At 56.7% G+C, this 21,489-nt stretch overlaps 1 protein-coding gene across 1 annotated transcript; it reads right to left on the bottom strand.

The window, feature by feature from the left end:
* Positions 1 to 5,423: 5,423 nt before the first annotated feature.
* NEUROD2 (neuronal differentiation 2) lies at positions 5,424 to 6,572 on the bottom strand. The gene has a single exon (XM_057716405.1). The coding sequence runs from the start codon at positions 6,570 to 6,572 to the stop codon at positions 5,424 to 5,426; it is 1,149 nt and encodes a 382-aa protein (XP_057572388.1).
* Positions 6,573 to 21,489: the final 14,917 nt, after the last annotated feature.

A 21,489-nucleotide genomic window follows, 5' to 3' on the forward strand; every position in this document is an offset into this window, starting at 1 on the left:
AGCCACACCCAGGGGCCCATCTGGGGAGCGTTTCCACCCAACGCTGTGCCCCAACTCCCTTGGCACAGCCAGCATCTAGGGGTTACCTTACCCTCTCCCCCTCTGAGGGCCCCAGCTTCCTCTCCCTGCACCAGGGGACTGAGGCTCCCATCCACTGGCATCTGCCCCCAGAAACCGGTTGCCCTTTGGCTTGTGAGCCCAGACTTGGTCTGGGCCTTCTCATGCTGTCACTCCCGAGTGGGCAGGGTGCTCCTACCCCATTGCTTTAGGATGGAGAAAATTTCAGAGAGCAAAATGACGCTCCCAAGGTGTCTGTGCCCTTTCTTACTGCTTCTCAACCAGGAAAACTTTATCCAGAATTTTAAAAAAATGCAGAATAGAAAGGCAGAAGCCATTTCAGGATTTGGGAAAAGAGGAGGGTTTCGAGGTTTTTCACAGCCCAGGTCATCACCTCCCCTCTGGGCCTGTGGCCAGTGCCTGGGCACCCAGCCCTAAAGAAAGAAAAGTGACAGTGTCTTGGGCTGTGAGCTGAGAAGCCTGTTGTGACAGCCAAGGCCTCTCTGTCCCTTCCCACATCTCACCAAAAGAAAAATCTTTCTCCTTTGAGCACATAGGGGCAGGGCAGGTGTGGAATCCTGGGCTGACCCTTGTTGTCACATGGAGGTCCTGGGAGTGGGGGTCAAGGCCAAGGCTGCTCAGGCCTGGCTTCCGCTGTCTCTTTCTTCCCATCTTCCTTGAGAATTAAACTGTGGAATCTAGAACTACCCCCTCAGTTTCAGTGTTCCCTCAAATCAACAGATTCCTTCAAGTAGCAGGCAACTTCAGGTTAAAGATTCTGGGGAAGAGGCAGAAGTAAAGGTTGCCCAAGAGGGAATGAAATTCCCTCTGACCTCCGTGGGAGATCCTTGCATCCCCCAGTTGTGGACTTTCCCATAAAAGGGAAAAAGAGAGAAGTAAACACCAGTGGAGTCTAGGGAGTGTCAGGATGTCCCTGTCGCTGACTCCAATGGGGCTCATTTTCCCTGGATTGTACTCAGTGATTTATTGAGCTGTCTCTCTGGTGATGAAATCAGGGCCCAGGGTTCCCCGGAGGTTCATTGGGGGTCAGGGTCCAAACCCCGGCTGGAATAGGATTAAACGGTGTGGAGAGAATCAGCAGTGCTTTCCCTCTCTTTCCTCTGATGTACAAATGGCCTGGACTCTATTTCCCGGTCATTTCCAAATGCTGAACTTTGAACGGGGGTGGGAAAATCAAGGGGAGAACACCCTCTTGATTGATCTCGGCTCCAGCCTTCTGTTTCACAGCCCAGGGGTTGAGCCGGGCCGGCCGGTTTGTGCTTGGAGATCCTGTTGCTCAGGCTAGAGCAAGGAGGGCGTGTGACTTCTCCTTTTGCCCTCTCCCTCCCACCGCTCTGGCCCCTTTTTGCACCCCCCCACCCCCACCCCACCCCCGCACACACATCTCCTTCAGTTCCTGGGGCTGCTTCGTGTGTGTGCGCGCGCCAGCGGGAGAGCAGCTACAGGAAAAGATCTGCGAGGGGGAGTTTGGGGCCGTGTGTCCGTGCGCATCTTTTTCTCCTGCTCATCTCGCCATCTCGCCAGGGAAGTTGAGAGTTGGGGAGGGGGGCGATGGGAGGATAGAGCTCAGCCGGAGTGCAGAGAGTGTGGGGGAAGGGTCAAGAATTGGGAAAAGGGCGGCTAACGTGGACGCCGGATTCACAGGAAGTGGAGGCGCTAGGGATCCCCGCCCCTAAAGGGGCCCCGGGCGCTCTGCCCACCTGAAGTGACCACAGACGCAGCTGCCCAAGAGTCATCAACATCATTGGAAAGGGGCTGGAATTCGGCTTCAAAAACAGAAGCGAGCCGCGTGGAAGAGCAAAGTGCAGGAGTCTGTGGCCTTACCAGGGAAGCCACGTGGAGGGGTTTTTTGCGTCCGGCCCCAAGCCACTTAGATGCCGCCCAGTCCGGGACTTTAGAGCGGGTTCTAGGAAATCAGCTGAATGGGAGAGAATCCCAATTAACCTTGCTTTTAGGGCAGGATAAGACTCAGGCCTCGGGATGTGTACCGAGTTCCTTTTCTCTCCAGTTGCCGCTGCCAGGCCATGCCCCATGCGATGAGCAGACCTGACTCCTTCAGATTTGGGTCTGAGGTGCTCACCTTGGTCCATATTCCATGCAAGAAGTGAGGGAGATTGAAGGTGGGCCGAAGTCTTTCTCCTAAGAATAGGAGTGATTTAGAGGTCTATAAGACCCTTCTTAGACCACCGACTGGGACGAATCCTCAGAACGAAAGGCCCAGTTCTAAATCTCACGCTAGAGAAGCGATCCTATGAGAATTCCAGAGAAGGCCGTGAAATTTTTAAAGGATTCCAGTGAAATTTTCTGAAAACTGCGGGAGTATTCCTCCCAGAATTCCAGCAGGCCAGGCATTGGGAAGGGCCGCAAGCGGCGTGGCGCTCCCCGGGGCCAGAGAATCTCGGCCTCCCTCAGGGGCAGGAAAGCGCGAGGCTGGACAAAAATCAGCACCCAGGAGCGGACAGTTCCCCGTCCGGTCCCTGCTCCGCCCCCAGCCATGCGGGGATGGAGGAAGGAGGGCAAGGTCTCTACTGGGCTGGTCATCTAGGGGAGCCGCCAAGCTCAAGGTCAGAGAGTATAAACCGATCTTCCCCTTCTTCAACTCCCTTTCCCTTTCCCTCTTTGTCAGGGTGCTCTCATTTGGGGTCTTGGGTCCAACTCCCATTTCAGCTCTAAAACGAGCAGAAGTGTTTTGGAAAAAATAATTTAAATAAGAAGAGTCAGGAACAGTCCAGTCCTGGTACTCCTAAGTGTGTTCAGGCTTTAGGACGGGAGTCTTTGGGACTTAGGCCCCTCTCCAAATATTGCAGTGGGCACTGGTGTCTGGTGTGTGTGTGTGGCGGGGGGTGTAGTTTCTTTCGGGGAAGCCGCTACCTTGCCTGAGATGAGGAAGCGGCTTGGGCTGAAGGACAGGCTTCTCCGCGGCGCCCTTCCTCTGTCTGCCTAGGTTGAGGGCTTCCTTCTACTGGGAGCTGCACCAGACAGGAAAAGTGTTGTCCTGATGTGAACCAGAGGGCTTCTCACTGCCCTGTCAGGGGAAGCTCGTGGCTAAGTCAAGCTCCACTCTATCTACCTGTGTGGCTCCTAGACTCAGACCCCCTCACAGAATTCTGGGATGTTCCTCCAACCTCATCAACACCCCTACAAATTTCAACATTCCTGAGGCAAAAATGGCTGATTCCCTTGAGTCCACTGAAACTGCAATTTTAAGACTGAAAAGATCTCTTCCATTAATATTTCAACCTCATAACCTGATAGTTTTTTTTTTTTTTAATTTAAAAACATCCCTGTCTGGCTCAAATGGTTGTCCCTTGATTTCTGCACACTTGTTTTTTGTAACAGTGGGCAGAGGGTTCTCAAATAACCAATTGCCCCCAACCCAGTCATTTTTCAGTGATGAAAAAATATTTTGTTTTCAAAAGAGGTGCGTGTGCATGTTTGGGAACTGAAGGAGTGTAATGAGAGTGCAATGCTTTGTGCTGGGGGCGTGTGTGAGTCTGTGTAAGGTCTGGGAGGGGCAGCAAGTGTAGCTGTCTCGGTGCCCAGTGGGTGGGTGGGTGGTGGTTTAGTGTGGGACTCCTACCCAGGAATGTCCAGGGTCCCTCTACCTGGCCACTGCACAGTCACTTGACTCTGTTTCTCCAACACCCGGAGTCCCAGCTCAATCCCCGGAATGAAATGAGGCCACCGTGAGAAACCGGTCCGGCTTTGCATCTCATTTACATAAATATTTATTAATCGTCATTAAACTGAACAGAAACACGCAATGCACTTCGGGTGTCCGACGGGAGTTTCATCTTCGCTACAAGAGGAAGGTAAAATTGCGTGTGAGTGTGTGGGTGAGTGTGTGGGTGTGTCGCCTGTGGGTTTGCATTTTTGCATCGTGTGTTTGGATGCCTGATCTCCTGCCTCCGGTGGGGAGAGGTTCTCCTTTTGCCCCCTTTTTGGGAAATCTCCAGAAGGAGCCCTCAGCCCTCTCTCTGCCCACCTGCCAGCCAGAGCCAAGAGGATGCCTCGGACAAGAACCCCTTCTCTAGCCACTGGAAATCGCCAGGCGCCTGGAGCCCACCGAGGCCCAGTGGGGCAGGGGCGGGGCTGCCTCCAGGTTTCGGTCTCCACCCTCGTCCCGGGAAGGGATAGAGTTGCCTGCGGGGAGGGGGTGGGGGTGTGCGGCGAACTCTCCTCCCTCTGCCCCCGGACGCCCTCGCCGGGGCTGCGTGTGCGTGCGGTGTGGTGTGCGTGTGTGTCTTTCATGCAAACCCTCCCTCCCCAAACCGACCCCCCCAACAGTTTGCCATTCCATACAAATTTGGAAACAGATTTTTAAAAAACATCAGGACGCACAACGGGGACGGGGCGGGGGAGGGCAGTGGCACTGGGGCCCCAAATCTCCGAGTCACTGATTGTAAGAACCTGGGGAGGGGAGGGGGCAGCGCCGGCCCCCACTTCACCAAAGTGCACAGATCCGCGCTTGGGCGGCGCGGCCCGCGGGCCGGGAGGGGCATCCCGGGGCCGGGCCGGGCCGCTAGGCTCAGTCAGAACCTCCTTGCATAGATATTTGTGTCTTTTTATTATTGGTAGTAGTATTTTTTGCCTTTTATTGCTTCTAAATGTTCTTACTGCGTTTTCTCTCCGATCCGGACTCTGCGTTCGGCCTCCGTCGCCTCTTAGCTTTTTTTTTTTTTTTTTTTTGTATGTTTGTTTGTTTGTTTGTTTAAAAAAGGGAAAAGGGGAAAAATGGATTCTAGTTACAAATTGTCTTGGCCTCTCTCTTTCCTCTCAATCCACATTCCCTCCCGCCAAAATTAAAATCACAAAACGCTTAGACTAGGGGTTGGGGACAAGGGCTACACGCCCTGACTTCTGCCCTCTTCAAGAAAGAGGGGGCGCCCGGCAGCTGGGTGTCTGTTCTAATAATAATAATAATAATAATAATAATAATAATAATAATAATAATAATAGGAAAACAGTATCCCACAGCTCAGCTGCCCCCTTACCAAAGCCTTTGGGCCTGCAGGGGGAGAGGGGAAGAGAAAACCTAAGTGCAGGGATTGGGAATGGGGTGGTGTCCAGGGAGTGCCCAAGAGGGGTCCCTGTAGAAGTACTCCCTGGGAAAGAGGAGGAGGGAATCCCTTGGGGAGAGAGAAGGCAGTCCCCTGGGGGAAGCGAGGCCCCTGGGACGGGACATCCACAGGTAAGAGGACCGCGCTGCCCAGGAGAGCGGCAGGACCGGCGGCCCGCTCCCCGCGCCCCGCGCCGGGGTAGGTGGGGGTGCCCCTGCGCTCGGGGGTCTGGGGGCCGGGGTGCGGGCAAAGGCAGAAGAAAAAGAAAGGGGCGGGCGCGAGGTCTCAGTTATGGAAAAACGCGTTGAGCTCCTCGTACATGGGGCCCCGGTCGTGGTGAAGGTGCATATCGTAAGACAAGAGATTCTCCGAGTGGACGCCCCCGCGCACAGCCGACGAGCCGAAGACCAGCCCGTGGCCGGTGGGCCGCGAGCCGGGCAGCGCCGAGTAGTGCATAGAGTAATGGTAGCTCTTCTCGTGGTCGGGCGACGAGTCCTGCTTGAGCGAGAAGTTGCCATTGAGACAGAGCGGGGGGCTGAGCGGGCCCTCGTATTCGGAGCTGTTGTAGTCCGGGCTCGCGCCGCCGCCGCCCGCCGCGGCGTACAGCGTCTCGTAGGCGGCGCAGTAGCCGTGGGTCCGCAGGGCGTGCGCCGCGCCGCTGCCCAGGCCGCCCGCCGCCTGGCACTGGGCGCCCGCCAGGCGCGAGCACGGGTACGGGTAAGGGTGCATGGCGAATGGGCCGCCCGAGCCGTGGAAGCGGCCTGTGCCGTCGGCGCCCTGCTCGGTGAGGAAGTTGCGCGAGTTGAGCTGCAGGCAGCCGGCCACCAGGTTGGTGGTGGGCTGCGACAGGCCCTTGCACAGCGTCTGCACGTAGGACACCAGGTCGGGCCGCTTGCCCGAGCGCAGAATCTCAGAGAGCGCCCAGATGTAGTTCTTGGCGAGGCGCAGTGTCTCGATCTTGGACAGCTTCTGGGTCTTGGAGTAGCAGGGCACCACCTTCCGCAGGTTGTCCAGCGCCGCGTTGAGGTCGTGCATGCGGTTGCGCTCGCGCGCGTTCGCCTTCTGCCGCCGCAGCTTGGAGCGCTCCAGGCGCGCCTTGGTCATCTTGCGCTTCTTGGGCCCGCGCTTCTTGGGCCGCTCGCCCTCTGCCTCGTCCAGCCCTTCCTCTTCCTCCTCTTCCTCCTCCTCCTCGCCCCCCAGCTCGCCTTCCTCCTTGACTTCGGCCAGCGCGGCCTCCGGCACCTCGTCAGCACGGAGAGGGACGGGCTTGGCGGCCCGGGCGGGCCCCGGAGCCCCCGGCCCCGGCGGAGGCGGAGGTGGCGGCGGCGCGTCGCCCTTGTCGCTCCTCGGCTCGTCGTCGTCGCCGTCGCCCCAGCTGGCGAACTTGGGCACGTCCGAGAGGAGACCGGGCTCGCTGAACAGGCGGGTCAGCATGGTGCCTGAGGGCGCCCGGCGGGCGGGAAGGGGAGACAGCACGGAGTTAGGGGCGCGCTGGAGTCATGCCGCCCCCACCCCCACCCCGCCTCCACCCCCGAGTCCGGTGCGGGTTCCTGCCCGGGGGGCCCTGGATGCCCACCTCCTCCTCTTGCCCCACCCCGAGCCAGCCCAGCCCAGCCCAGCCCCGATCGCCCGCCCGGGATCTCGGCCCAGGCCCTTTCCCCAGCGCTGGGCCCCGGCGCCACCCCTCGCCGGGGCCTCTCCGGGTGTGGTCGGGGACGGAGCAGGGGCTTTAGGGAACAGATCTCTTCGCCCGGGGAGGCGGCGCGGTCGCCCAGAAAGCCTCTGCTCTCCCGGCACTGGAGGAAGGCTGGGCGGCCGCCGGTGGGGACAGCTGCCCCGCTCGGCGGCTCGGGCGGCCCGGGCCCGTCCGCCCGCCTCCCCCACCCTCCAGCGGCTCTCACCCCCACGCTCCCTAATCCAATTTGCAACTTGGCCGCGCGCCGCCCTCGGCTCGGCCCCCACCCCCGCAGCCCCAATTCCAGAGGCGGGAGGATCGTCTCCTCTAGCCCGGCGTCCCCAGCTCCCGGAGCCGCCTCGGGGCGCCGAGGACTGAGAAATCCGGGCGTGGGGAGGAGACTGAGGGAAGCGAGCCCCGTCCGTCTCCCCTGCGGTCAGGGACCCCCTTCCCCCCTTTAAACTGCCTCCCTCCCACACGGCTCTTCAGATCTCGTTGTATTTCGGGATTGATGGAAAAAAATCCAAATTTGTTTGTTTGCTTCTCTCTCTCTCTCTTTCTCTCTCTTTTTTCGGTGGTGGGGAAAGGTCGAAGGTTCCTCCGGGACAACCATGGGCGGGGGGTTTCCCATCTCAGCCTCTTCACGCCCCCCCATGACCCTGCTTCCCCCTCCTCCCCAAGCCCATCGCAGGCAGAGACGCCTCCCTCCGCAGCCCACTGAGCTGCAGCCCCTAGGGGAGAGGGAACCCGGGGCGCCTCCGATGCCCACCCCATGAGGGGGCACCGTCCCAGGAAGGGGGGATCTGGGGACCCTCCTGTCGGCCGAAGAAGCTGCTCCCCCCCCCCCCCCAACCGGCGGGTCAGATCTAGCTCCCTTTCGGACAACTTACCTCGGAGAGGAGTCAAGGGGAGAGGGGAGGGGAGGGGGGGGAGGGGGCAAGAGAGAGAGGGGGGAGAAGAGGAATCTTCTCGCTTATTTCATTGTTCCCCCATCTTCAGGGAGCGGGGGCAGCGGCTCCTCAAGGCGGCAGGCGCCGGCGTCTTCAGAGCGCCATGCGAACCGCGGAGCGAGTGTGGCATCTCTACCAGGCGGGGTACCAGCCTCTATGCCAGGCCATATGGGCTTGGCACGTCACGGGCAGCAGCTATCACATGAGAGACGGTGATTGGCATGCGTCTGCATTGGGGGAGAGCCGGCTCCCCCGGGACCCGCCGCCATCTGTCACTCTCTACTCCAAAAAAAAAAAAAAATTAAATAAATAAAGGAAATAAATAAATATCTCTGCCGCCCTCCCCTCCCCGCCCAACGCAGGGAAAGCAGGGATTGAGAGGGAAGTAGGAGGAGTTGCCCCCCTTGGATATAGAGTCCCCCACAAGGGAATAATAATGGGGTAGCAAGGCTGGAAGTTGGGGGCTTTGATGTCCCCAATTCTATGCTCCCTCCAGGGCCCTTCTCTGTCCATTTCCTCCCTTGCAGACCCCCAAAGGTGGGTCAGGGACCAGACCCTTGGGTCTGGAGAAGGGACCTCTATGCTTGCCCCCATCCCCCCCCCCCAGGAGGATCCCTTCGGTCACAAAGGGACAGCTGAGGCCCCCTCCAAGGGTGGGCATGGGGGGCCTCCCTGGCCTAAGCCCCATAGGTAGATGTTGGCACCGTGCCATCCCTCATCCCTGTCTGCCCCTCCCCCACCCACCCTCACGCACACACAACATATGTGGCTGAACGAAATTCAAACCAAGGGAAAGACAGAGAAAAGGAAAGACTTGCCTGGATGTCTGTGCCTCTGCATGGGCGTGTGTGTCTGTGGGGACATGTGTGTATAGCTGTGGAGTCAGCTGATGGGAAAGACTTCCTTGGGTGTTTGGGGGTATATGTAGGTTGGAATGGGGATGGAAAGGAACTCTTGGGATAAGCCCACGCACCCACCATCCAGGGGTGGGAGAGAGGGCTCAGTCTGGATTCCTAACCCAGAAACGTCTCCCCCACCTCCTTCCCTGCCCAACACACTCTCCCCCTGCTAGACAAGTGACCATCCCACCAGTGGCTTTCTCTCCTGGCCTCTGACTTGCTTATTTGAGGGAAGAGGGGGCTGGGCTGGGAATTGCCTAAAGTTCCTGGAGGAGCCAAGCGCTCTCCTCTCCCTGCAAAAAAATACTGCAAGTACTGAAGCCAACTCCAGCAGTCTTGGGAGTGACCGGGGGAGGTAGGTCAGACAGGTGTCTTGATAAAGAAGGTAGGAAATTGCTGTTTTATCTTACAGCTCACCTTTCAACCCTCTCCCTGGGCCAGACACAGATGCAAATGGCACGGGTTGAAGGAGGTAGCTTTACACACACACACACACACGCACACACACAAAACTGTTCCTCACTCTGTGGTGCAGAAAATGGATACACAACCCCTATTCAGACAGAGTCATGTGTGTAAGCAGGTAATCACAACCAGGTGTAGAGAGCTCTTGTCTACACCTTTCTACACCTTTATGCAGACATTCGTGTGTTTCAAACCCACATTTCCTATCCCTCCCCACCCTCCAGCTACCATATGCTTAGACAATTTCAATCACATCTTCACCACACACACTTGGATGGCAACCACGTGCTAAGCACTTGTTGGTGCAAAGACAGGGGTTTCACCCTCAGTCTGGACAGGGACAGTTTTCTCCCTCTAGGACCTCCAGAAGGGGTCTCAGGCTGGTAAGATACTGATTTGATGCCTGGTAGAATGAACTAGGTTCTAAACAGAGGCACACACGATGGCTAAGGAGGCCTTGAAGAAGGAGGGCTGGCACTGTGTGAGCCAGGACCAGATACCAAAAGTCACCTCAAATCTTCCTTCTACAGAGGCCCATAGAGGGGAACTGACTTGCCCAGGACCACACAGTGGAGAGCAGAACTGGATCTAGAACCCAGGGACTTCACTCCCAGCCCAGTGCTCCTTCTACAGTCCCACAGTCTGCCTCATGGGTCCCCAAGGATGAGAAACCAGTGGTAAGTTTTCCTCCACTCATACATCCTGGTTCTGTGAAGGGAGACGCCCACCCACGTTCTGGCAGTTGGTCTGGGGCACTCTGGGCATGGCAGAGAGAGGGGCCAAAGGATAGGCCTCAGGTTGTCCACATTTGGGCACAGCCTCAAAGGCTTTACTGTCCCTTTACAGAGGGTGGGGGTCTTCAGTCTTGACACATGGCCCTTCTTGAGACCTTCTTGAGTCATATGGTATTTTGATTACATGCACATGCTTTGGGCTCTGATTCCTGGCCACCCTACTTAGCAGTTTTAAAAAATGCTGCATGCCTTGAGCAAGTTACAGAACAGCTCTCAGTCTTGATTTTCCCATCTGCAGAATGGGAACAATTATGCTACACCTCATAGGGCTGTTGTTCCTAATAAATGGGGTAATACATGTATTTAGTTTAGCACAGGGCTAGCAATAGGGTGTGCCTTCAATAAATGCCAACTCTCCTTTTTAAAAGCACTTTGTAAACTATAACATGCTTTATGCTATTAACTTCTTGCACATACCCCCTGACACACACTTATTCAGAATGCTTTGTCTACATAGGAACTGAGTTTTTGTTGAATTAATGGGTGAATGAATGGATAAGTAAGTGAATTAATGCTTCCTTGAGGTGGAAAGATACCACCTGCCCTCTCCTTTGGACACTGAGTCCTGGGTTAAGCCTCACAGGCCCCTACCAGCTCTGCTTTCTGCTCCAGGCAGGAGGCAGTTGCCCTCAGGATAGGGGAGCCCTTCAGAGGCCCTTCCATCCCTCCCTGATCACCTGTCAGGAATGACCTCAGCCCTCCTCAGTCCCCCGGAGAAATAGGCCTGAGGGGTTTGGGGGACACACCTGGGGGTGTGGAGAGCTTCGGCCCTCTAAGTCTGTTTTCTGCCCCTGTCTTTTCTTCCTTCAGAAAAATGGAACAAGTTTTTCTCACTCGACACATTTCAACTTTTTTTTAGAAGATACAATAAAAAAAAACAGGGGAAAATTGGAACAGAGGGAGGTGTGGGATGGGCCCGCCTTAGACATGGGCTTGAAAGAGGTATCACACACACGTGTCCACATACACATGAACAAGCGTGAACGTATAGGGACGTCCGTGCTCCTCTCTGTGCACCCAGAGATGCAGAGATGCGATGATGGAGAGACAGAGCCAGAAATGGAAGGAAGGAGACGGAAGGAGAAGGACACCCAGAGATGCCATCTGTTCCTCCCCCTGGCATTGGGGGAAGGGAGTTGGTGAGGGGCCTGGTCCCCTCCGGTCTCTGAGAAGGAAAGGAGAAGGGGAGAAGGGTGGGCACCTCGGCCAGGTCGGGAAGACTCCCATGTCTGCTGCCCACCCGCTTCCAGGGAGCTGGGAGCTGAGGGTCTGAGGTTCCCATGGAGACATAGCCCCATCCCAGGGGAGGCCACAGTCTGGGCACCTAAAATGGCTGCCTCCGAGGGGTGGCAGCCATTTTGTGCAGGCGCGGGTCCTGGGGGGTTGGGGTGTAGCGGGGAGAGAGAGGGAGGGGGTGGGTCATTCCTAAGCAGTCTAGGGAATCTTGCTCAGAGGACAGGAGACTGTTCTGTAAGACTGCTCTCATTACACCCCGGCTCCACCAAAAAAACCCAAAAAACAAAAAACCACACACACACACACAGATCTGTAAGCCTGCATTCCATTCTGACACCCAAAAAGACACCTAGCCAGACGCCACCACCGCCACCATCACCAGCACCACGCTCGAAATAAGATTGGTGGGGGCACGTGTGCGGGAGAAGGAGCCCTGATTCCCCACCAGACCCTGGGGAGCAGGTGGATGAGAACCCAGGTGTCCGTTCCCCGGCTGCAGCCATCTAACTCCATCTCCTGGGGCCTCTCCGGCTGAGGTGGGCAGACAGGTGAAGAATGAGGGCAGGAGCGGGGCAAGGAGGGGGCAGTGGGCTCTTCTCGCCCCCACCTCTGATTTGAGGGGAAGGGCAGGAGAGTGGGGATCCTCTGAGGGCCAGTGCTCCTGGCATTGGCTGTGCTGTGGGGAAGGGGGAAGGGGAGGGGCAGGCTGGCGCTGCCCAGACTCTTCCATCTATTCGGACACGCGAAGCTTCCTCCTGAAGCCTCAGAGCACGAGCCATCCTCTTCCCCAGCCCCCTGCCCACCTCAAGTCCAAAAGAACGATGGGGGAGGGGGACCTGACGCTTCTTCCTGGCTCTGGGGTGGGCACCTGCCCCGCTGCCCCCTCCCCCTGCCCGCCGCAGTGTTCTGGGGAGCGGCGGGCACGCCAGATGGCGTGGCTGAGAATGCGGCGACGTTGCCGGGAGGTGAGGGCTGGCACGGGTGATATGCGGCTGCGTGCCTTGTGGTGCCACCGGGGAGGGGGAGGGGGAGGACCAGGGAGGTGTAGGCCCCCTCCTCTTTGCTGACCTCCTGTCCTGACCTCCAGCTCACTACCAGGATTCACTTCAACTTCCTTTGCCTGCATCCTGGGCTCCTGCTCTGGGCCTGGGCCCCACCCAAAGGTAGGTGGGCACATGCCCACGGCGCCAGGCATGATCTGAGAGTCCTGGCTCAGACCCCTGCTGCACACCCCTCCTAACGTGGGACAGAGGGCGATGGAGGAGACCCACTTGTCCTCCAGCAAAGCCAGCCCCCTCAGGAGTCTTCCCTTGCTCCAAAAGTACAGTCACCTTTGCCCCAACACCTTTGACTTCCGGCTTCTGACCCCTGTTCTGAAAAGAGCTCCTTTTCTGAAGGGCTCTGGTCTCTGAGTCCCTTTGTTCATCAAACTCATTCTCATTCCTCACCAAGAGGGTTCCTGGTTGCACACCTCCTCCTGGGAGCCTTCCCTGATCTCCCCAGGCAGCTTTAGTACTTACCACCCTTTGTTAGGAGAAACCATTTACCCATGTCTCCCTGACTTGACCATAGTGGCTATTTACCTTATATCTCAGTAGTCTGGGGCTTCACATGTATAGAGTTGGTGCTCAATAAATGCTCCTTCCGTTAATACCTGACTGACTTACAGGGTTTGAGGTACTGGAGCCTTGCCCCAGAGAATCTCCTAAAGCAGTAAGGTCCAAGGTCCCCAGTCAAGCCCAGAGTCCCCAGACTCCTCCTCCTGCCTTTTGCACAAATTTCAGTCTGGGGTGAAGGACTTGGGATCCTGGGGGTAGGGGTCACAGATTCCCCTCAAAGTAGCTTTCAGAGAGAGGGCTCAAGGCATGGAGGCTGAGCCTGGCAGTGCTTGACCCCTATTCCCTGGGCACCAAGCTCAGGTTCTGAGGCTACATGAGGCCCCACACTGCCTCCGCCTCCAGGGTGGTTCCTGCCCAGCTGTAGACTCCCTTCTTGGGCCTCACACCTCTCAACAGACTCAGAGCCCCCTCTCTTTCCTCTCCCTACGCCACACCTGCCCTGCATGGAGTAAAAGCAACTCCCGAGGGGAGGGGAGATGCGGTCCAGGGACACAGATGAGTCCCACTCCCACTGCCATTTCTTAGCTTGTGCTACTCCCCAAAGCCAAGCCCCAGTGTCTCAACCCTTCTGCCTTCCGGACCTGGCCCAGGCTCTTCTCCCCTGGGAAGCTCGGACGTCCCACAGGCCCTCGCTCCTCTGGCTTCCCACACAGGGCCGAGGCTGGTCATCCTATGGAGAAGTCAGATCTGATCGTGGCATTCCCCTACTCAGGTATTTTCAGTGGCTCCCCATCACCCCGCCATGCTCCTCAGGGATATCCCTATCTGGCTTCTGCGCAATTCTCGCTCGATGCTTGTCCCTGCCTTGAACTCTGCCCCTCAGCCACTCTAAACTCCTTCAGCTTTTGTGAGCCTCATGCCTGTGAGTCGTTGCTCAGGCTGTGCCCTCTGCCTGGAGCACCCTCGCCGTTTTCTTCGCCTTTTAAGCCTAAGCATCATCTCCTCCAGGAAGTCTTTCTGGGTTAGGTGACCCTCCCCCAGACTTCCCTAATGCCTTCTGCACACCTTTACAGGCACACAAGCCATGACCTTTGCCTCATGGGTGTCTCCCACCTGGAAGGCAAGAACTGGGCCCAGAGACCCAAAATATCCTCAATAAGTGGTCGTGGCAACAAAGGCCCGTCCTGCCACTGCCCAGAAACTGAAGCTGCAGCCAGGGCAGGACACCTGCCCACAGGAAGCTCCTCCTCCTTTCCCCTCAGCCTCCCCACCAATCCCCGCACTGACATGGAACATCAGCCTTCCCCTCTGTAAAATGGGCATGATAATTACAATAAGATGCCTGCTAAGTATCAAAGGAGCTGACAGATGTGGAAGTGCTGCCTCAGCAACCACCCCATCCAGGTATGGCTGGTTTCGCCTCAAGCCCCTGATCAACTTTTTAAAAAAAATCTTTGTTCCTGAAGCTCTGTTCATCACCGCATCTTTGTTCTGCCTTTCTTGTCAGTTTTCCAAGTGAGCAGTTGGGATGTCCTGCCCTTGCCCCTGCATGGGTCCGCAGAGGAAGGCAGTCAGACAGACAAAGAGGGAGTTTGAGCTGGGCAAAAGAACATCAGACTTAGCAGGATCTCAACCTTGGTCAAACCATGTAACCCTCTGCTTCCTCATCTGTAAAATGGGACTAGTGCCACGTGTCCACCTGCTGTCTCTCTCAGCACTGATGGGAGGACCAAAAGAACAGCCATTATGAATTGTGCTCAGGGTGGTTGAGTCCTGATTGTTGGAGGATGTTGGGTGCCTGATGGGGCAGTGCAAGGCAGTGGGAAGAGCACAGGACAGGTGTGCATCCCAGGCTCTCTTTCCTCCAGGCGGGCTCTGCTTCGAACTTGCCCATGACTTGGGCATGTCCTGATTTCTTCCCTTGGAAATCAGAACCAGGGATCTGGACTCGGGACGTCTGGGTACCTGGTACCTGACAGTTCTTTGGTGCCTCCCTTGAGCCCAGTATCAGTGCATGGGGCACCTGAGACTGGCAGTGGGTACAGATGACCCACAGCTGCAGCAGTGCTGGTGCTCACAGGAGGACAGCCTCAGAGGGCCGCATGGGGGGGCGGTATAGGGAGGGCAAAGCCAGGGCAGGAGGTCACAATTTAACCAGAGATCTCTTGGCTTAGCCCCTGGGAGTCAGGAACCCAGAACAGTGTGAATGAGACTTAGCCACTATTTCCCTAGGTCAGTGCTCTGAGGAGTCAGGAGGGGCACAGGGAAGGAAGGGAACAGTCTAGGGGTAGGAGCCTCATGGCCCAATGCCCCGCCTTACAAATAAGGATACCACAGCATAGAGAGGAGAAGCAACCTGCCTGGTGTCACACAGTACGTGGTGACAGAGCTGGGGCTAGAAACTAGGACCCTGATTACCACTTTGGGGTCCTCCTGTCCCTGGGCCCTCAGAGTTCTCTGTAATACTGTAATATTTTGTAATCCATGAAAATGAAACAATGACAGCAGTAGTTTTATCTGTGCCAGGCCCTGGCTTCACACACATGGTCTTATTTCATTCTCACCGTGACCCCGGATGTGGGATTACTGTTACCTCCACTTAAAGACTAGACGCTGAAGCACAGAGAGGTTGAGGTTAAGGTTGCTGTGCCAAGGTCACACAGCTAGTAAGTGGCAGAGCCCGGATTTGAACCAAGTGCTGTCTCTGGGTCCAATCTCTTACTCACTTTTACAAACAGTGTTCCTTTCTCTGAAACCTGGGTGATCTCCACACTGTGGGACTAGCGGACTGTACAACAGAGAGGGAAAGGAGGGCGCCCTGGGAGGAACTGGGGCCAAGGACCTGCCTGTTATCCAGGACCCTACATAATGGGAGCCAGGGCCCCAGCCTGGGTTTCTGCAGTTCTACTCATGGATAAGTTTGGGGGGGCGTTCCCTCTACACAGGGAAAGGGGCAGTCACATCAAACACAGGTGTTCTCCATCCTGTATCCCTCCTCCCTCAGCTCCTTCAGGAGGTGCCTTCCTCACCCTTGCAGGCTCAGTGAGGTGCTTCCTTCACCAGGAAGTCCTCCCTGATGCCCCCTGAGGCAATGTCACTCTTTCCTCTGGCCCCTGGCTCCACGTTGAGCACCCGGGGATAGATGGGCCAGCTGGAACCCCAGCTTTACCACTTGATCACTCGCTACCTGCCACACCATTCTGTTGTTCGGCCTGTGAAATGGGAATAAGGAGCCCTGCCTCACAGAATCTTTGTGAGGACTGGAAGCAAACTGGTGTCCTGTGGGGAAGCACCTGGCACCCAGTGGGCCCCTGCCGCTCCTTCGCCCTGTCCTTCTCTCTCCGGCTTTCTCCCGGCTCCCTCCTCACCACCCGCGCCGCGTGGCCGGCAGAGGGCCTGGCTCGCCGGCCGCCTTGCTGCCCGCCGGGCTCCCTGGGCACGTGCCCCGCGCCCCCTGGGGCCGCGCCCCCTTCCGGGCGGCCTGGGCGCGCGCCCTCTGGCCCCGAGCCCGGCTCGGGCCGCCGGTCGTCTCCGTGAGGGGAGCCGCGGGGCGGCGGGGGCGGCGGGAAAAGGACGCTGCCCCTTTAAGGTGCCACCGCCGCGTGGCAGGGAAACAGCTTGTGCCAGCCCCATTCCGCCCGGCTCCGCTCGCAACAAGAAACACAATGCATAACAATCAGGCGCGCGCTTGGAGCCGTGCCACGCGGCGGGGGCGGGGCGGGGCCGCGGGCGGGGCGGGGGCGCCCGGGTCGCGACCCCCGACCGGCGTCCGGGGGCCGCGGGCCGGCCGGGACCCCGCGCGGCCGCTCGACGCCCCGCGAGGTGGCCCGGCGCCCCGGCGCCCCCCGCCTGGCCCCGCTCGCCTCCCCCTCCCTCCCCGCCTTCGCGCTCCCTACAAAGTTCATTCCCACTAACTCTTTTCCAGGCCACTTCCCCCTCACATCTGACAATCCGGGGCCCCTCATTCTCCCAGTAATCACTCCACTGCACTAATTGCACATGCAAATATGCAAATGCGTATTAATTAATTACTATACTAATTAGTTCTGTGGTATTTGCGAGTAATAAATCATTGGATGGGAGCGAGGAAGCTGGAGACCTGGCCCATTTTCATTCTGCATAAAATTTTAATGGTCTCTCTGGCTGATCCGGGACGGCAGCGCGCGGAGAGGCTCTTAAAGGGCCAGTGGCGGCGGGAAGGGGCAGGGGCGCGGAGCTCGGGGCGACCCCCGCCCTGGGAGGGCATGGAGGTGCAGCCCCACGCCCTGCAGCGGCGGTCTCCAGCCCGGGGTTGGCTTTTCCCCTCCCCTCCCTGGCTAAGGGTCCTCCTGGGTGGCTTCTAAGGAGAGAATCTTGGCCGGGAGGAGGAGGCCAAGCTCGGTTTCTTTAAGAAAGGAAAGAGGGCAAGGAGCTGTGAGGCCAATGCCAAGGCCCTTGGGGCCCCAGGAAGACAGAAGTGAAGACTGCATCTCCAGGATGGCTGAGTAAACTGAGGCACAGGACAGACCAAGCTTAGCGCTCACCCTCGCCTGTCCCCAGGGGAAGGATGCCTCTAGGAGGTCCTGGGTGCCCCCGTCTTGTCTTGTCTCTGGTGGAGGCCACCAAGCCTAGGGGTCCCTCTAGCTTTCTCTTTCCACATGATCAAACTGCTGCCCCGCCTGCGTGGGCACCAGCTGGCACCCTGGCAGAGCAGCCCTAGGTTTGAGTGGGCCCCCGGGACCCTGCTTTTTTTTCTGGGAGGTAGTCAGGACCTGGGCACAGGGAGGGGGCTGGCGGCTTTGCAGGACCATTGACTCAGGGAGGCAGAGGGCTGTGCCTCCTGATTGAGCCCAAGCCAGGGTCTAGGGGATGTCAGAGGTGGGAACACTGAAGAAGTGGAGCCTGCGGGCCTGTCCTGAGCCGGGATCCCCAATGCCAGGGTCTCCAGTCTGGTTCTGCTCACCCTCCAACCTTCTGCCATCAACAAACCCCTAGTGGGGCAAGGACTAAAGGGGGTCAGTGCTCCAGTGGGGCCCATAATAGTAACAGCAACTCACAATACTGTTAATTCTGGGAAACATTTGTTTAGCTGGAGGCCTGTTCTGAGAATTCAAGGTGGCTCACAACCCCCCGGTGACGTAGGTTCTACCAAGGGCCCTTTTATGGATGGAGAAACACGGGCACTAGACAGTTAAGCAACCTGCCCCCCGGGTCACTCAGTGGGATCTGAACCAAGATAGTCCAGTTCTGGCATTCGGATTCTTTCCACCACACTCTGCCACCTCTCTCTCCACCACTATGTCCTCAGCACCTGCTGAGAGCCAGGCCCTGTGCTAAGGATAAGAAATTCATGGGCAGTGTCTCATTCAACCCTCACGACAACCTGGGTGGTAGGTTCTGAGATTCTCCCCATTCTAGAGCTGGGGAAGCCAAGGCTCAGAGAGGTTGACTAAGTTGCTCTGGGCACACAGGGAGGCTGTAGCAGAACCAGGCTCACACCCAGCCTGCGTGACAGCAGAGACCAGCAGGTCTCTGGGGGTGGGGCAGGAAAGGGTCATGACAGCTACTAGAACAAGAGAAGAAATGGAAGGGAATTTGGTTAGACAGACTGTGGAGAGAACTTGCCTCTTGAGAGGTGGGGGCTCCAGGAGCTGAAGTGGGCTGGAAGCTTTTCCTTCTTTCCCAGGAAGTAGGCTGGGGAAAGGCCATGGTCACCTGAGTCAGAAGCAGGTAGGGGTAGAGGAATGAGGGGGAACAGAAGGGCCCAGAATGAGAGAGCCCAGTCAGAACCATAAAGCTCAGGAATCTTGGTTGTTTTTTTCTTAATTTTGTCCCCATAATACCTACCTGCCCCCACCCCAGGAAATCTCCTGAGCACCCCCACCCCAAGACTGGCTATTTGTAGGGAGCTAGAAGATCCAGCCTCTGCTCTTTCCAGCAGGGGGATGAGAAAGATAATACTGTCACATTACTGTAAGCACCTACTATGTGCCAGGCACTTGGTGTGTCTCAGGTTGCCTAATTTTCACCACAGTTCTGTAATTATTATCCCTATTTTATAAATGGAGACACCGAGGAAGGAAAGAGAAGTTAAGTTACTTGCTCAAGGTCACACAGCTAGTAGGTGGGAGACCGGGATTTGAACTCCTGACCTGGTGTGCTTTACCACACTGTTCCCCCTTTCCTGCTGAGCTCCTTGTGGCCACAGGGGCATGGCCACATTGACACTCTCGCCCAGCAGAGTCAGGGAACACAGTAGCAGCAGGCCTTTCACCCTGGGTGCCTTTGGAACTTGCAGATGCAAAGAACATGTCTCCTGTCTGCCATTCACAAGAACCCCGCCCTGCGTGGGTTTTCATGGTGCCTTTTATATGCTAGTGGAAGTTGGGCAAAGTGAATATTCTGGAGGCCCAGATCTCTCCTCTCATTATCCTGGGGATGAGTGTGTGTGGGCATCTCCCCAGAGCGAGGATGCTATCCCAGCATTCCTTGCCCCCTCCTACCCCCCACCCCTTGAGAGAACAGCAGGGTCAGTCAGTCTGTTAGCATCTGTCAGGGGGACCACCCGGATACAGGAATTGAGATTCCAGTGCACTCAGGGATGAGTCCAGGGTCCCTTTACCTCCCAGTTGCTCAGGGGAACTTCTCTAGGGAATCTGGACACCTCATCTCCCCCAGAACTAAGAAAACCTTTGACACTTACCCTCTGGGCCTGGGAGTCCTGGATTAGGGGTTGCAGGGCATTGGGAGGGATGGCCTTTGGGATGCAGAAAAATCATCCTCCCCTCTCTACTCCACTGAAGCCCAGAGAAGCTGGGTTTCATCTGGGTTTCCCCCACCCAAGACCAGTTCCTCAGAGATTGGGGGCAAGTTGGGGAGTTGGGAGAAGGAGGCAGGAGGGGCAGGCTGGCAGCTCTGAGCTTCTCCATGCAGCCCTCAGGGCCGGGTGCCTGGGCAGGAGGGGGGGCAGAGCAGCTGCTGGCGATTTATTAAGCAGTCACGGAAAAATTGGTTTATAAATTAACAGCTGTTTTAACTTTAGGGCCTCTTCTTCAGGGAATGGAAGCAGCCGACTGGACCGGGATTGGAGTGTGTGTGAGGCTGGTGGAGGGGGTGGGAGGCGGCAGGCTCCGGCAGCTGGCGTTCTTCGGGGGCAGCCTCAGCTGGCACCTCGGGGGGCACCAGGCAGTGGCCAGAGCAGGGGGTCTCCAGGTGCCCGGGGCTGAGGCTTCCCCTGCTGTGGGCTGCCGGCTTGCTCATTCTTCTCAACAGCATCCCACCTGGGGGCGCCAGAGGGCACAGATACCGCTGTACTCATGTCTGCCACCAGAGGGCAGCCTCCGCACATTGATTTTTTTTGATTCCCAACCAGATCGATCCAAACTGGGCTGAGAGAGAGAAACCTCGTCCAATGCTGAGCAAGAGAGAAGCCCAGTTCAGTGCATGCAAGCGATCTTCTTCTCTCCCATCCTGAATGTATTAAAGGCCGTAGTAAGAGTGAGAACTCTGAAGTCAGGCGGTCTGCCTTTGAACCCAGGCTCTGGGCAAAAGTTCTGAATCTCATTTGCCCCATCTGTAACGTGAAGTGAATCTAAGGAGGATTAAACGAGATAATACATATAAAAAGCCTAGCCCAGTGCCCAGCACAGAGTAAATGCTCCATATATGTCACGTGTTGCCAATTTCTAGCACAGAGTAAATGCTCTATATATGTCACGTTGTTGCCAATTTCTATGACGTATTTATCTATTCATTCCTCAATCCACCCCTTCTACAGCATGTAGTGCTACTGTATTCTGGGCACTATGGCAGGCAGGTGATGATGCAAAGACAGATGGTGGGTAGGACAAGTCTCAAAATAGTGTGCTAAGAGTTACGATACACCCAGTGAGGGGGGAGAGGAGAACATTGGGGGTGATGAAAATATTCTATATCTGTATTGATAGTGGTCACGTGTTGTATAGAAATGTTTCATAGAAATGTATATTTAAAATTGGTACATTTTATTGTACATAAACTAACTCAATAGAGCTGATTTTTAAAAAAGCACCCGATGTGAATTCATTGAATGGGCAAAGGGCTGGGTGATGGATGAATGAATGACTATGTGTCAATGAATGTCTCAGATGACTGCCCACCTGTCCCGGTGTCACCAATGTCCCTGCTGAGGGTGCCGTTGCCCTCTCCTCTCTGTGTCCACGGGTTTTCCCAGAGGCAGGTCTTGGAATCCCCAGCCGCTCCTTCCTGTGCCCCCTCCCCTCCCTGCCACCAGCAGTGGCAGGGAAAGATGCTCCAGTGTGCCCAGCTAACGCTCCCTGGCTTCTCTAAGGTTGTTTCCCGGGGCTTCCGGGGACCTCCCTTCCAGTTGCCACATGCCAACACAGCCAGCTCCACTCAGCTCCGTGGTACCAAGGTCAGGGGTGTGATGCCCCAGCTACAGACCAGCCATGCCAGCAGCGCAGCAGCCCAAACCCTGGCCGACTCCGCCACCTGCTGGCCCTTTTCGGAACGGCACCCCTAGCGCTCTAGAGAAGCTGGAACCTTTATTGAATACCGACCAGGAGTCCTGCGGTGGGCTGAGGACTTTATTAGTTTTATCTTTTTGAATCGTCACAGGTACCATGTAAGGTGGGTTTTGAGGCCCGAGGAAACTGAGGCACTATGAGGCTAAGAAATTTGTCTACAGTCACACAGTAAGTTACACATCTAAGATTTCGACCCAGGTCTGTCCAACTCCATAGCTTATGTTCTGTCCACGAGACTATATCTTGTTTGGGAGAAGGGAGGGAATATT

The sequence above is a fragment of the Hippopotamus amphibius genome, chromosome 17 (assembly GCF_030028045.1).
Source record: "Hippopotamus amphibius kiboko isolate mHipAmp2 chromosome 17, mHipAmp2.hap2, whole genome shotgun sequence".
In the NCBI taxonomy this organism is placed as follows: Eukaryota; Metazoa; Chordata; class Mammalia; order Artiodactyla; family Hippopotamidae; genus Hippopotamus; species Hippopotamus amphibius.

Excerpts from the sequence above, each read along its gene's own strand:
- NEUROD2 (XM_057716405.1), bottom strand. The coding sequence starts at position 6,572 with ATGCTGACCCGCCTGTTCAGCGAGCCCGGTCTCCTCTCGGACGTGCCC.